General features: G+C 42.1%; 1 protein-coding gene across 1 annotated transcript in view; it reads right to left on the bottom strand.

Annotated features, from left to right (window-relative positions):
- Positions 1-15466, bottom strand: part of LOC119432444 (uncharacterized) — a 115695-nt gene that overhangs the window by 37402 nt on the left and 62827 nt on the right. Inside the window, 6 exon segments of the mRNA XM_049658240.1 lie at positions 300-459; positions 3274-3516; positions 7108-7287; positions 9702-9826; positions 11244-11456; positions 11458-11606. Of these exon segments, the coding sequence (XP_049514197.1) occupies positions 300-459; positions 3274-3516; positions 7108-7287; positions 9702-9826; positions 11244-11456; positions 11458-11606 (1070 nt within the window).

Raw genomic sequence — 15466 nt, 5'->3', positions numbered from 1 at the left:
TCCCATAAGCAAGTTCTAATGTACTCTTTCAATTTCAGGCTTCACACAGGTTTGTGAAACTGAGATCACTGAGAGTTTTCTCTCAGGTAAATTCAGGTAATTCTCTATAAAATAAGTGCAAGCTGCAGTTATTATAGACTTGTGTAACTCAACATTTAATCAACACTTTCTACAAAATAGGATAAAGCAGATCTTGTCTTTACATACTTTTTAAAGCACCCTGATAAAAATGCCTAGCGCCATGTTAAAACATAATGAGCTTTTAATTAAAGGCAAGCATTTAAAAATATTGTACCAACCAGGAATTGTTTGCTTAAAGGCTTCATGTGTTGCATCCAAACCACTAGCTGCTTTTCTGACCAATGCAGAGCTGCTGTAGATGACAGGATCGTAAATGGCATGGAATGTTCCAAGCACTTCGTGCGACATCTTCCATGCTTCTGCGAGCAAGTTGTGCATCTGGAAATTAATGCTGTCAGTTTAACAACTGAATAAAAAGAAACTACTGGGCACCCTGAACAGTGAAAATCAGCAGTCACCGCAATGTACACAGTTGGATGCTAAGCATGCACCATAGAGACTACAAATGTTTCTGGCCAATATGAAGCACGGACACTATCAACAAGGTTGTCTGTGACCTGTTATCTGCTTTCATCAGCAGTGATGCTTCGAAATCAACGTTGCCACTTCTTCATCCAGTAGAAGCTGTGAACAACACACCCTAGCATGCTAATGTCCAGGTTGTCCAGCTTTTTCGTGCGTTCTTTGCTTCTGCTGCAAGAACAGAGCTTTTTGGGCAAAATTTTCCTGATTCAGAAGCTGACCTCTATATACAGTCAAACCTCATTATATGATGTCACGTTCGATACAAAAATACCTTCATTATTAAAATTAAAAATTAAATTCTGGTGTTTTACGTGCCAAAACCACGATCTGATTATAAGGCACCCCATAGTGAGGGACTCCGCATTAATTTGGCCACCTGGGGTTCTTTAACGTGCCACCAAATGCATGGTACACAGGCTTTTTTGCACTTTGCCCCCATGAAATGTGGTCGCCGTGGCCGGGATTCGATCCCGCAACCTCGTGCTTAGCAGTGCAACGCCCAAGCCGCTAGGCCCCCACAGCGGGTACCTTAGTTATGTCCAATATTTGTTATAGGCATGTATTTGTTACATGCCGATATTGGCACGAAACATTTTGGACTTTCTTTTTTACATCTGATAGTTCGTTATATCCATGCTTGTCCTCCCCAGGTTTAACTGTAATGAGCATTCACTCACACTTGTAAGTTCTCATAGAACCTCATTCTTGCATTGCAATATATGCCACTAAGTTAGTTACCAATGCTGAAGCCATTGGTACCTGGTTTAGCTAAATCTGATGACCTTATTTCCCACAAAAATTTTCAGAAAATCAACTAAGGAACTCTTGTACTATAAAAATTATAAGCAATTAGGGTAAAAAGAATGAACCTAATGACTCAAAATGAGCACACAAATTACACATATCTACAAGTTTTCAGCACCATAACTTGAAGAACAAAGATTTTTAAAATTATTGGTGCAATATCTAAGTAACTCCCTCCTTAACAGGCTCATTGTGATGATAATGGTGATGAACATTATGTTGATTCAGGTGTGACGCAATTTTTCCCGCACTGTAGCATAAGAGGAAGACCACCATTCTGTGTTAAAATGAACCACACTGTCGCGCACACCACAGCCTAGGATGCCTGACCCATTGATTATGCTGCGTATCGCGCATGCTATGTTGGGATTGCCCCTAAGCTAACTGTAAAGATCAAGCAGCTGTGACGTCAAAAGAAGAGTAAAAACCTTGGATGAAGCTCAAGAAGCTTTTAGTTGAACATAGAGGGTTTTCCCTTCATTAGTCGATTAAAACAAACTGAACCGAGCTGTGCTAGGCATTCAATAGACTGACTGCTTTTCTGCATGCTTCAACCAAACTAAACTTTGAAGGACAACAGGAGCATTCTCTAAGCACCAGACAGGAAGCACCAGTTGATTCACAGTGCCAAATCTTCTACAGAACACACAGATTTTTTATGAGAAAACAGAATTAAGTTTTCAACAGCACCACGTGTGCTGTTGAACTTGAGGATGCCAGAGTGTAAGTGAACACACTCAGTTCTTCAAGTTCTAGTCAAGTGTACCAAGCGTGGCGCAGTTTACAAGGTCAAGTGGCTTTAGAGAGAAATCTATAGAGTGAATGCGGGCCAGTGAAAACAATGTAGTAGTGCGAAGATGATGTTTTTCTCCCATAATGCTGCAGACACCTGAATAGTAATCACCAGGATTTAAGTCTCATCATAGTGAATAGCAGTTGTCAAAATTTGAGTGCATTCTGTGCAGTAGATAATTTATATTTGAATTTTTTTCATAATGCAGTTAAATGGTACAGCAGTCTGGCGACATTGATGGGTGACAAAATAAAATGGGTTCTCTGTGGTCGATGAGCATAGAATATGTTTGATTTAGTTTTCACATGTGCATCTCAGCAGTCGGCTCGGGATAGTTACTGCAGGCGTTTTCCGATTTGTGACGTTTTAATCGCACGAGTGAAATAATTGCGGACACAATGCAACGGCGATGCCTTCACTGTGCCATTGGTTGCCAGAGCACTGTACTCGGTATGTGAGCCCACATAGAGATTACAGTGTGCGCACGGTTTCAGAATGTTTTGGAGCTGATGACACAACGCTGGCCCCACACTTTTTGACATCACATATGCCATGCCAAAATGGCAGTCACTGATGGTGGCAGGGGCTTAAAGGCAGCAATTTACAATTAACGTTTTCTGCTAAAATGTACACCGAGAGCTAGTCTTTTGTTTTTGTGTGTGTGTGTATGCGTGAGCGCACGCGTGCACACGCACAACTATATTGGTCCCTCTACTCTCAATTATAATGATAAACTAAGAATAGTTGGACAAGCATGTTTTGGCCCCTATAAACCCATTTACAGGAGTATTTGTTGCGTCTCGTTTTCATCAAAATGCGGTCTTGATGATCAGTAGTCAAATGTACAACACTGTCTTTAGCAGCAGAACAACGTAGCCGCTAAGCCAACTCATGCATGAGTCATCATGCTGCTGTGTACCGTCCCCAATCTTATCTTCGTGCCTTTCGTGCATGACATTAGCAAACACGTAATGGCACAAACATATAAAAAATCATGCTAAATAAACACGTATTGCTCGTGACATACCACGTGCTACAGAGCATGCATTGACATAGAACAGCTGATCTACCTTCTCTCTCTCCGTGTCAAAAATATCTCCAGAGGAAGCTCCTGTCAGTCGGTAGACGATCAGGTTGAAAGGGTGGTTTGGATTGTAGAGGGAGGCAATGACCACGTGCATGTACTCTGCCGCGGTTTCAAGCAGTTCCTTAATCACAAGCTTGTTTGCCAGAGCTCGAACTGCCATCTCCGACTTGCGGGGCACAACCACTGCCTGGAATACATTCAGTTCCTCGGCCTGTGGGTCCGAATCCTGCAGTGGGGAGCAGGGTTATTTTTGTTAGGGAATGTAACAAAGCTTACCGGCGATAGATTGGACGTCTCAGGACTAACTCATTCGTCTAGATAGCCTTAATTTGCTATCTTTTGGACTGCAAAATTTTTTTGCCATACGCGTCTTTTTAAAACATTGCTGCTGGTTCTTGGACTTGACGATACTCCCATGTGTCTGCGATGCTGTGTTCAATGACACTCTCATCTTCCACATTCCTGCATATACATTCTCTGACCAATAAAATTCAGTTAGTAGTAGTCGGTGCTTGTGTTCTTACTTCTTTTTGCTAACCCTACACCTAATGTACCACATTTCGGTGTTTAGAGCTTCATGCATGGCATGTAGGTATCACATCGGTTGCACAGAGATGGACAAAGGGGACAAATGACAGACGACACAGCCCTTCACGGCATTCATCTGTTGCCATTTCTGCAATAGCACATTTGATCATCTGCAATAGCTAATGACTTTCAACTTGACCAGACCACTGCTATGCTACAGACGACTGATTGATGACTCATGGGCTCAAACATCATGACCTCCATCAGAGTGTGCTTGCTGCTGCTGTTGGGAATTGAACCTGTGACCCTGAGCTCAACAGCAGAAGACCATAGGTGCTGATTCAGGGTCATGCTAAGGACTCCTCAGGTTTTTCTCAAAAGAACTCGTGTTTAGGCAACTTGGTCAGGTTTGCTGTACATCCTCTCGAACAGTGCGAGGAAGACACATACAGCATATCACATGCACCACAACCGTTTAATGAGACAGAAGCAGAAGGCAATGTATGTTCTTGATGCATGTGCATACAAACATTGTCACCTTTTCTTATGTTTTCATCGCCCCTCCCCAGTGGCGCACCGACGGGGGGGGATTCGGGGGTTGGAACCCCCCCCTGAGGCCGACTTAACCCCCCCTTTTGTTTAACCCCTTTTCTTTCCTTACGCATTTGAGTACTGCAACTAAGATGTAAGACGCGCAATCGTCTGCACATTCGCAAAAAGCGCATTTTTTTGACAATTTCCCGTGAAGAAATCGAGATTAGTGCTGTTTAGATGGTATTGGCAAACTGTCAACCCCCCCTGGCAGAGATCCTGGGTGCGCTAATGCCCCTCCCCCCTTTTTTTTTTTTCATTTGAAAGTGGAAACACCACGCTTTTTTTTTTCTTTCTTCTTTTTTTTTTTGCTTGAGTAAGTAGGCTTACATAAAATAGTACATATTTGGGCTGGTTGACAACTGTTAGGCAATAAAAAAGTCCTTTTTAGTGCACAAATCGTAGCAACGAAGAAAGAAGGCGACAGGACAGAGCTCCTGTCGCCTTCTTCCTTTCTTCCGATGATTTTCACACTAAAAGAATTTTTCCTTGTCTAAACAATGTTTCACCACCCAGTATGAGCAGCCACCCTTTCTAAAGCTGTATGTTTTTTACTTGAATTAATAAGCATGCATAAAATAGTACTCATTTGGGCTTTGTTCAGAACTGTTCCTCTTTTTTTAATTTTTGCTTGAATTTTATTAAGCAATGCGTGATTGAGGGCTAAGCAATAAATAATACAGTACTTGCATGAATACATTTTCCCAATAATTACTGGCCTGTGAAAGCAGCCTATATTCCATTCAAAACCATGCTCGCAATATTATGCATTATTTTTTCACGCAATGCATGAGGTGACCTCAGCCATCAGGCAATCAAGCTTTACAAAAAAGCCAGCATGCCAATGACAACTCATTATAATTTGTCCTGGGCAAGATGGTTAATATTTGTTGAAGCCATTGTGTGCAATCAAAGCAAAACACAAAGAACAGAGGACTAGACACTATGGCAGCCCATGGTGTCCATTTCTCTGTTCTTTGTGTTTTCATTTAATTGAGCTAACCATAACGTCGGACATTCGCTTTGAGACTGTTATTATAGATCACATGAATGTTTCTTTAAAATGTGAAACATTAGTACTGCAATAGGCTTGTGAATGAAGTAACACAGTTAAACCTGGATATAACGAAATTGACAAATTCCCGAAAAACTTCGTTATAAAGAGGATTTCGTTATATGCAGGTTCGGCACGAAAATTCAAAAAAGAAACGCTTACCGTATTTACTCGATTCTAACGCGCCCTCAATTGTAACGCGCACCCGTTTTCCGTTTTCGTCGAAGCACTCATCCTTGGAATGCCACACCAGGTACCGGATGCGTGGACGCGTGTCGTTTCGCACAAGCGCGAGGCATCGGAAATGAAGAGCGAGCGTCACGATGGCGTCGTGGCGTCATATAGTGTTACAGTAGAACCCCGCTGTTACGTTCCCGGGGGCTGCGTTTTCCCGGCTGTTACGTCGTTTTCAGCCGGTCCCGGCACAGCTCCCATAGAACCCAATGCACTGGTAACCCCGCTGTTGCGTCGCAACTGTGGGACCGTTCCCGCATCATACGTTGCGAACTGCCACCCCGCGCCGGCCCGAGCGGCCATTTTGACTTTTCATGTCGCTTGGCTTGGTGGCTTGACGATGACATTGGCCGCCCAAAGTGCCAGGGGCGACAACTATGACGTATTTTCGGTTTCCGCCAGCAAAAGTATGGCCCTTGAGATCCGTATTTGCTATCTTAAGATGGTGTCTATGACGCGTTGTGGCACTAAAATTGGTTATCGCTCATAGATAGTCCGTATAAAGTCCAAGGGTGATAACGCAGTTGCCGCACGCCGTATGCTGTATGTGCGAGTGAAAACGTGCGAGGGGCTTTAGCGGGGTGGCGTTGTACTGTACTCTGGCATCAACTGCGTACTGCGCGGCGGCGCGCGGTCGCGCGGGCCGTATCTTGAAAGCGAACTGCATTGGGGCAGAGTCTAGGCAGTGTAGGTGCGTCGGCGGCTCATAGCTTTGTGCGTGCTGTGTGTCCTCGGCGCTCAGTTTGCTTTGAAGCGATAGACAACAGCACGAAGGTCACTTCGCTCGCTTCTCCAGCGGCGCTTCCACATGCCGCCAGCGTTTGAAAGCGCATGTCCACGCTCATCGAGTGTGATGTGTCACAGCGTGTACCAGCACGTCGGCAACATCAACTGGAAAAGGAGAGAGTGCCGGCTTGGCGGGCTAGGCCAGCTGCAGCAAGCGGCAGGATCAGGTTTGAATGAAGGGAGGGGGAAAGGTCACGCCTACGGCGGCAAGATCGCCGGGTCGAGGGATGCAGGCCCGCCTCGCACACACACACGCACGCACACGTGCGCTCGCTTCAATTTCCGTCGCGGCGGAGAAGGTGCTTCCGGTTGCTGCTCGCGCAAAAATGGCAAAATTTGGGGCGAAATGTACAAGTTGTCGGAGGGGAAAATTCGTTATATCGAGGGGGTCTCCCGCTGCCACTTCGTTACGTAGAGGTCTCAAATACATGTGCTTCTATGGAGTAACGGCGGGGAATAGAAAAACTTCGTTATATCCAGGAATTCGTTATATGAAGGTTCGTTATAAGCAGGTTTAACTGTAGCATGAAGAATAAGCAGGAGCAATTTAAAAATACCTATTTTGAGAGCTAACATGAGACAATGGGTTACAGCTCCGTGAAGAGTATGAGTGTAAACATTCACCTGATGCTTGCTGATGATTCTAACATCATAAAGGATGGCTGCACCACTTCGCCTAGACCGTTTGGAAAGTTTCATCATCTTGAATGCCGTGGATTCCTTGCGAGGTGTCAACTTCACGTCAAAGATCCAGTTGTCCTTCTCTTCATTGTAAACTGTTTCCAATGGAATCCAGTTCGCGCTCTGCACAGTTCGAGAAGTTTTGAGCACACTATGCATTGGAGCATTGAAAGGCTAGCCATCATGTGACACATAAAAGAAGTCACTTCTGTTATGGCCTAATGCAGCAATGAAGTATTTTAGCGCAAGTTTCTTAGAAATTTACATTGCTGAAAATTAAAAAGGCACGAAAATTATGTGTTGCAGAATATTAAACCCTAATATAAAAAATGTATTCAATTCTGGGGTTTTACATCCTAAAACCATGATATGATTACAAAACACCCCATAGTGTGGGACTGTGGATTAATTGTGACCGCCTAGTTTTTTTTTAACCTGCACCCAATGCACAGTACATCGGTGTTTTTGCATTTCGCTCCCATCGAAATGCGGCCGCAGCTGGGATTCAATCCCTCACCCTTGGGCTTAGCAGCGCCAATGCCATAGCTACTACGCCACCATAATAGGTTAATATTAAACCCTTCTTAAAGCATTGAAATAAAGTGTCTACATCAATCACCATCATGTCAATCATTGCAGTAGAATACTAATGATTTGAACTCCAATATTTCAAACTTTAACTTGACTTGGTGATCCATCTGGTATGTCACTTCCAGCATTGGCATGTAGCACCCTGTTTGCACCATATAAGAAATATGTACTGCTTTAAGCAGGCAGCAAGTGTTTTATATCTATGCCATTAAACCTCTGGCTGTGATGTAGAATGTAGTTTGATTTCCTTTAAAACGCTAAAATGCTGTTAATCTGTCATTCAATACATAATGTACTTAGCACAAATACCCTTTTTCTTTTGATTGCCATTGATATTAATTTATGCAAGCACTGGTGTAATGTAAAAAAGCTTTCAAAATCTGCTGAATTCCAGTGCATAGTAACTGAACTTTACAAAGACCTGATGTAGGCATGAATTTTAAGAACACGCACGGCAGCCTAATCACAGCCATGCATCACATCACTGCATCTGTAACACGTATGGCACTCGCATCAGCATGATGCAATGATCGAACATCATAATGATGTCATCCCGGCTCCTTTTTAGTCATTACTAGAGACTGCAAATTCAGGCAAAATCTCTATTCTTTTTTCTTATGTCCTGATAACATAAGCACAAACTATGTGTCTAGAAACATTCTAGCGGTACTTTCACTGTGCCTATAAATGCCTATTTTGATGTTGGTGCCTATATAGAATTTTCAGAGCCTAAAAATGTTTTTTTTTTTTTTTTTCGTGTTCTGTCCTAGCCTCATTTTTTTCGTAATGTTATCACCTGCTGAGGAATTTGGCTGAATGCAGCCGATTACTATCACAAACATTTTGCCAATGCAAACAGCTTTGCAGCATCGTTGTGAGCAGGGCTCGAGCTGTTCTAGGCAAAGATACAATAGAAAGTGATTTAGTGTACTTTTGCGCTCACTTCACATTTTTAACTGGCATCATTGAGAAACTTGAATTCTCAGTATCAACTATGGCCCGGAATGTGAGGCTCATTTTGTATGTTAAGAAAAGGTTTGCTACCATCCCGAATAAACCTGTTGCTAATAGAGTTAGTTCGAAAGTTTAATCCTCAGACAAAAATACAGTGTTTCGGTAGTGAAGTAACTTTCAAGGATGCTGACTAACAAACATTCTGCAATTCCAGAGGGCAGTGAATCATTGAACGTTCCGAAGTAAAAGTACGCGATGCTAACTTCTGTGGATGTTGAGCATTTCTTTTATGCATACAAACTAATACTCAGTGAAAAAAGGTACAAAATGACCGCCAAAAATCTTGAGATGGTGCTTCTTTGGCACTGCTTTCACAACATTTCACGTGGTGTTTAGTCACACTAGATTACAGTTAAAATTGTAGCCTAGGCTATGCAACTTGCCTTGTTCCGCTTTATCCAGACAATAAAATGACTTTTGCAAATAGGGATTTAGTGAGCTGTGTCCCTTAAGAATCATAATTTTTTCCAAGATGCACAGTGAAAATTCTTTTCATTATAATTGAAAGGACAGTATTTTGTGCCTATATATATGCCTTAAACAACAGCTTTAGTGCCTGTTATAGGCATCTAAAACAGCATTTATCATTGCCTAAATGTTTGGTCTCTAGTCGTTACACATCCGCTTCATGCCATAAATAGAATGAGGGGCCCTCTCCCTGACATTTATTCAAAAACGCTATTTGATCAAGTGCGTATATAAGCCGTGGCTACTGTGCATTTCATTGTTTTGATCAAGGCACCTGTAGGGGTGTTCAAACATCAATATATGTTTTATTTTTACATTGGCAAGTGTGTGCTTTCTTTTAGCTTTTCTTGTCAGACAATATTTCGTCAGAACACTTGACTACAATGGTAGAACATGCACGTTATGCTCTTCCCAATGTCGTGCACTCCTAAGTTGACTTCCTAGACACAAGTAGCAATGCTCACCTTGTCAGTGAATCTTGCTTCTTTTACCAAAGAGTGTGCATCCCACCGACCAGTCACAACCACTTTACCAAAGGGTGATGTCAAATTCATAGATTCGTAGCCAACTGTGCCAAGCTCGAAGACCTCTGTCAACAAAGTCCAGAAGGAGCATTTAAGACTGTGCAGCGAATAGAGTTTTTCAGAGAACAGGACTGTGGATAATTTAAACACATCCCTGCATTTAAACTTTTAACTAAAGGTTAGAAATTATATAGTACATTGTTAAAGGAAAGCTATCAAGTTGTTATTCATGGTGGTTATAAGATGTTATATTTACAAAGAAACCTATCTAATTGATTATCAAATCAATGTACTATCGACCAAAAAAGTTTAAGGACCATTAAGGAATCTGACAAAAAGCTGAATATTTATTTATTTATTATGCCCTCAAGGTACAGTTGTACATTGCAGAGGGGAGGGGCAAGGTAAATACAGAGGCAAATCACACAATCGTTGATTATAGAAAAAAAAATACAAGTACAAATAAGGAAAAACTTTCGAAGAAAACATCAAAGCTAAATACGTGGAAGTCAATAATTATTAAAAAGAACAACAAAAAATAAAGAAGGAAGACAAAAGCAAAAAAAAGAATAAAAAAGAATTGTCCTGGAAGTGTTAGATAATTACCTGATGCAATACATGGAAAAAAAAAATATGACATCTCCGCAGCCTCAAAATGCCCTGCCTGGTATTCCCATTTCCAGCCTCTACTGGTATATGCAAACAACATAGTGATGTACGATTTTACTGGATACTTTTAAAGGCTGCTCGGATATTTAGCATTTTCTGAGATCCCGTGGTCCATAAACGTTTTTGGTCGATAGTACCTTCAAACTTGTAGTCTTTTATGTTTGAAGTGACACTGCATTCGCACAGACTTCTGAAGCAGAAGGCACTCAAAAGTTTTGCTAAACAACAAACAAGATCAACATATTTGCGCCACCTGCTTCCACTTCCATGCTTATTTCTTGCAGCCAACACACACACACACACACACACACACACACACACACACACACACACACACACACACACACACACACACACACACACACTGATATCAGCTACACGAACCTTTCCAGACTATAGTCTGCATCCAATAATTTATAACACACAGGAGCAAATTTGGGCTTAAAGCAAGAAGTTCTTACTTAAATAGCAGCCACTTTAAGTATCATGAACAGTATATTCACTTTCTCGTAAAGAGCTGCAAGTACCGGCTGAAAATATCCCTCGTGTGCACAGATGATCACTGAATGGAGTTGATTTCATTGTCAATTAACATATATAAAGTTGCAGGCTAGGTCGGGCTACATTTAAAAAAAAATCACGCTTGTGATAAAAAAATAAAAATAAATCATGCACAGTTTGTGCCTGCGAATTGCCCATACGATGAAAAATGGCAATTTTTAGACATGTTCAGTCCGCATTCTATAGTCTGGAAAGCATGGTGCGTCTGAGTGACAAGCTTGCGGAGTAATGGTAAACTTAGAAGAAACTCACGGTTCAGGTCCACGTTCAGTAGGTCCCAGATCGGCGATGTTGAGAAAACTGTGAGGTCCATGTGTGACTTGGCCACATCTGTACCATACGTCAGGGGGTCGCAAGCGTAGGTGACATTCGACGTGTACAACCACGGCTCCGAGGTGATGTTGTGCCTGAGTTCCCACGTCAGACACGGCTCCGTGGAACTTCTCACCTGCAGCCTGTATGCACCGAACAGTCTGGTCCCTCTGGTGGATGGCGGAGAGAAAGGTGACCTCGGAGGGCAGACTGCCACCCTTTGCCGCCGGCCCAGCATACTTTGAGTAAACCTCCCACTTGAGGTCGCTGTTGGGTGAGCCCAGCAGCCAGCCAACCTCCACGCTACATTGATTGAAGAAAAGAAAAAGAAAAAAAGAGCACTAGTTTAACGGTGGAGTATCGGCCTTGTAGGTACGACATCTTTTCTAGTGCTTAGCACAAAAACTTGAGACGGCACAAAACACGAGACACACACTCGTCTACAATCTGTATTGTCTTAATTTTCTGTGCTAAGCATTAGAACATAAGTTTAACGCCTGAATATGGCCAATGATTGCAGCGTTCAGCAGCAGCAGCAGGGTGGCTTTATCACTGGGCAAAATCGTCACACATATGCTGTTTTACTTTTGTCAGAGACCATGTTTTACTAGATTATCAAGTTAGCGCTCGAATCAACGAGAACCTACTATGTACGAAATTCCTTGAATTTTGTCAATTCTGTAGCGAAAGAGTCTTGCCTAACCGAATTGTACGCACGATGCAAATAATGTTGCACATTCTCGAATGCATGTGAGCACCAGCAATTACTCTGGGAGGTGCAAGGTTACATGTCTAAATAGCGAACGGAGTTGGCACATCGGTTCAGATTTGATGATTGCCAATTGCGCTCACTGCCATCATTGTGATTTAAGTGTTGCTCATCGTTCTGGGCACAAGTTGACCAGAGAATCACTTAGATTAATTCATAACTCATACTTCTGGCCCTGTTTGGTTTTTTACTGTTACGAAAATGTGACCATATGAAAAACAAGAATGGTGGAGCAGATGCTATGCGTAAGGACGGCAGGTTTGGTGTACATGTGTGATGGCACTATTACCATCTACTCGGAGAGAATGTGAGACACGTGCAAAATAACCAAGTGGGCTCAAGAACAGAGTGGCCACAGCCCAGGCACTGTTGTGTTCATTTCTCCTCGGAGCCCATGCCCTGCCACGAAAACCCTGAACAAGTGAAGGAGGTCTGATCAACCTTACTGTCATCACACATGCATTCCTTGCATGTAAGGTATACATGTAAGGCAAAGACAGGTATGAAAGGTAGTTGGACATATTAAACAAACGTTTATCTACACATAGTACTAAAAGCAACCTGAAACCTGTTAAAAATAAGCCACAGGCAGTTGGAGCCAAGTAGGAAGTCGTCGAAAGCATCAGAAGTGTTGTGGCAATATACGAGCAAATTTCCAAAAGGTTGTTGGCTGGTGTTAGTTCATTTTATTTAGTTTTAATGCAAAGAAACGGCCCACTTTTTATTGTGACAGCAGCGTACAGCTCATCCAACTATGAAAACATGCCTGTATCACAGTCTGTCAGCTACTGCCTCTCTGCCATACATTTGCCCTTTACGCTTCATTGGAATAACACGGCAACCCTTAACGTGGTTTTCTGTGCTTAAGTGATTAAAGCCTGCCAACAGTGGAAAGCTGCAGAGGAGTATGAGTGTTAGTCCATGTCTCAACATAGAGGAAAGCAAGGGGCTATGGCTTTTTTTTTATGTGTGAGCACATAGATTAAAGTCACGCCTGTGTGATGACCAGCAAACACAGTTTGTCTTCTGCAAGTATGGGAAGCTGCAGAGACATAAAATAAAGACAAAACAGTCTTTCAGATCTTTTGATCTAGTTATAAAATATTTTAAAGCAAGGCAAACATGCACAATTTTTCGCACTACTATGGTGCTTTTCAGTTGTACGCTGCACCTTCTAGACAGATTGAAGACTACGCTGCACACCCCCTGCTCAAACATATCTCTCTCATCCTGCCATCACACCAGAGTGCCATGTCAGTGCTTGGGTCCTCTCTCCTTTTTCTTGTCCACATTTTTACACTGTTACTGTATTTTCTAGTGTATAATGTGCTGTTCTTTTCTAAAATTTACGGCAGTGCATCTTATACAACAGTGCGTTGTTTATATGAAATGTATCCTAATGAAGATAGGAGATGCCACATGGCTGCACCAATGATAAAGGCAAAAGTCAAAAGCACATCGGTCTTGGCAGAGACACACGCTTGACAGAGACTGCGTGCCATCTGGCCGAACACACCATAAGTTACCACTAAAGTATGAAAATGACAGTAGAGGGCGACACTAGTGGCCATGCTATCTGTGCTATCCGTTGACGTGGTCACCATATTCGTCTTAGTGTTACGTCGTAACATTGTCCCATGTGTGCTGTTTGTGTTCTGGTGATGCTCATCACCAGAAGCAGACGTGCATCTCATACAAAGGCGCATCTTATATATGAACTTCTTCATAAGGATGACTGTCTTTAGGGGGTTGCATCTCATACAGGGGTGCAAGTTATACACAGGAAAATACGGTATTTTTTATCTTTTATTTACATATACTTTACAGGCCTCAACAGAGGCATTGTGTAAGGGGGGTGAAATACAAAAGCCTATACAAAGTAGATTAACAATCATACAATGATAACAAGCATACACCAACTCAACCAATTCTTCATTCATTCTTATCCTTCAAGGATTGGCCTCTTAGGCTAGAGAAATCGAACCTCGTTATCACATCCAACATGAAAATACATTTGCCACATTCATTACATCCGATATTCATTCCAAGCATGTATTTGTTAGACACTGATTTTAGTTTTATATTCTCGCTTTACTTATTATATGCAACATTTCGTTATATCTATATGTTTGTTATATTGAAGTTTGATTGTGCTGACAGAATACAGTAATTATATTTTATTTGCAAGGATATCAATAAGCTGCCTTTAATTATTTAGCATGGAACTGTCTGTCAAATTCCCTGCAACCCATTCTTACTTGCCTGACCGTTTCTTTCTCTTTCTCGTAATCTGGGTCCCCTGTGATAACTCGAACAGACAAATGTACGCTTGCACAGCTACAACAGGCTCACTATTGATGAGGAACCCCTGCTATCCTTATTTTAGTATTCCGCATATCAACCTTAAAATTCATGCTTAAGCTTCTCCAGCTCAGGCACCCAATCATTTGCTGTAAGTCATCAATAGTGCTGCTTAACAGGATAATGTGCTGAATCAGAGCTCAAGAAAGAACTTGACAACTTTGGATTGTGCAACCTTGGCTAGTGTATTAATGCAGGCACATTAATGTGATTAGCGTTCTTCGAGATTTTCACCCACTTTGCGGTATAATGTCTGTCTCTAACCTCTTTCACACCAAGTTGGGCCATTTGGCATGTGACACTGGATATGTACCCAAATAGACAACTTGGGAATGGACAACTTGGGTCATTGGGTATCCACAACTGGACATGTGACACTATAGATACATGAACATTCTTGGTCAATTTTTCAGAATATGTGCCCGGATAGACAAGCAGAAAAAGAGGCAAGAAGTAAGAAGTTGGCACAACAGAGAATTGAATAAGTCGGCTACGGAGAGGTGAAAATGTTGGCATCAAAAGCAGCCAAGTGTGGAGAAAGAAGTGAAGTGAATAGATTGGGACTGGAGCTTGCACTGAGCGAGGAACATTGTGCCGGCAATGAAAAATTGAATAAGTCAGCTAAACAGAAGTAAAGACTTTGCCGATACGGTGTGTCGCTATACTGATTCACATTAACGTTGAAATTCGTTCCGCTGCAATCTTTCTTCCAAGCACTGCATCTTCCAGGTAGAAACCAACTTGGCAAAAAATTATTTTTGGGTTGGAGTAGAGCTTATATGGGAGGCCAACACATGGAATATCACCAACTTCGCTCAGTTATTTCTCCCGATATAATTTTTTATTACAGTTTTCTTGACCACTTCATGGTATTTGCACATGCTTAAAACATGTTTCGTTTTCCCCTGTACTCAGGGTTTTCCACGTATGCCAGGATTGCTAGACATGCCGAGATGCACAAATTGCTTTGATTGAATGCTAGCCTCTATGGCAATGAGTTCAATAAAGAGAAATATCTGTCAACTTTGATGAG

This window comes from Dermacentor silvarum, chromosome 11 (assembly GCF_013339745.2).
Source record: "Dermacentor silvarum isolate Dsil-2018 chromosome 11, BIME_Dsil_1.4, whole genome shotgun sequence".
Classification (NCBI taxonomy): Eukaryota; Metazoa; Arthropoda; class Arachnida; order Ixodida; family Ixodidae; genus Dermacentor; species Dermacentor silvarum.
This window is presented reverse-complemented; position numbering and strand designations above follow the sequence as displayed.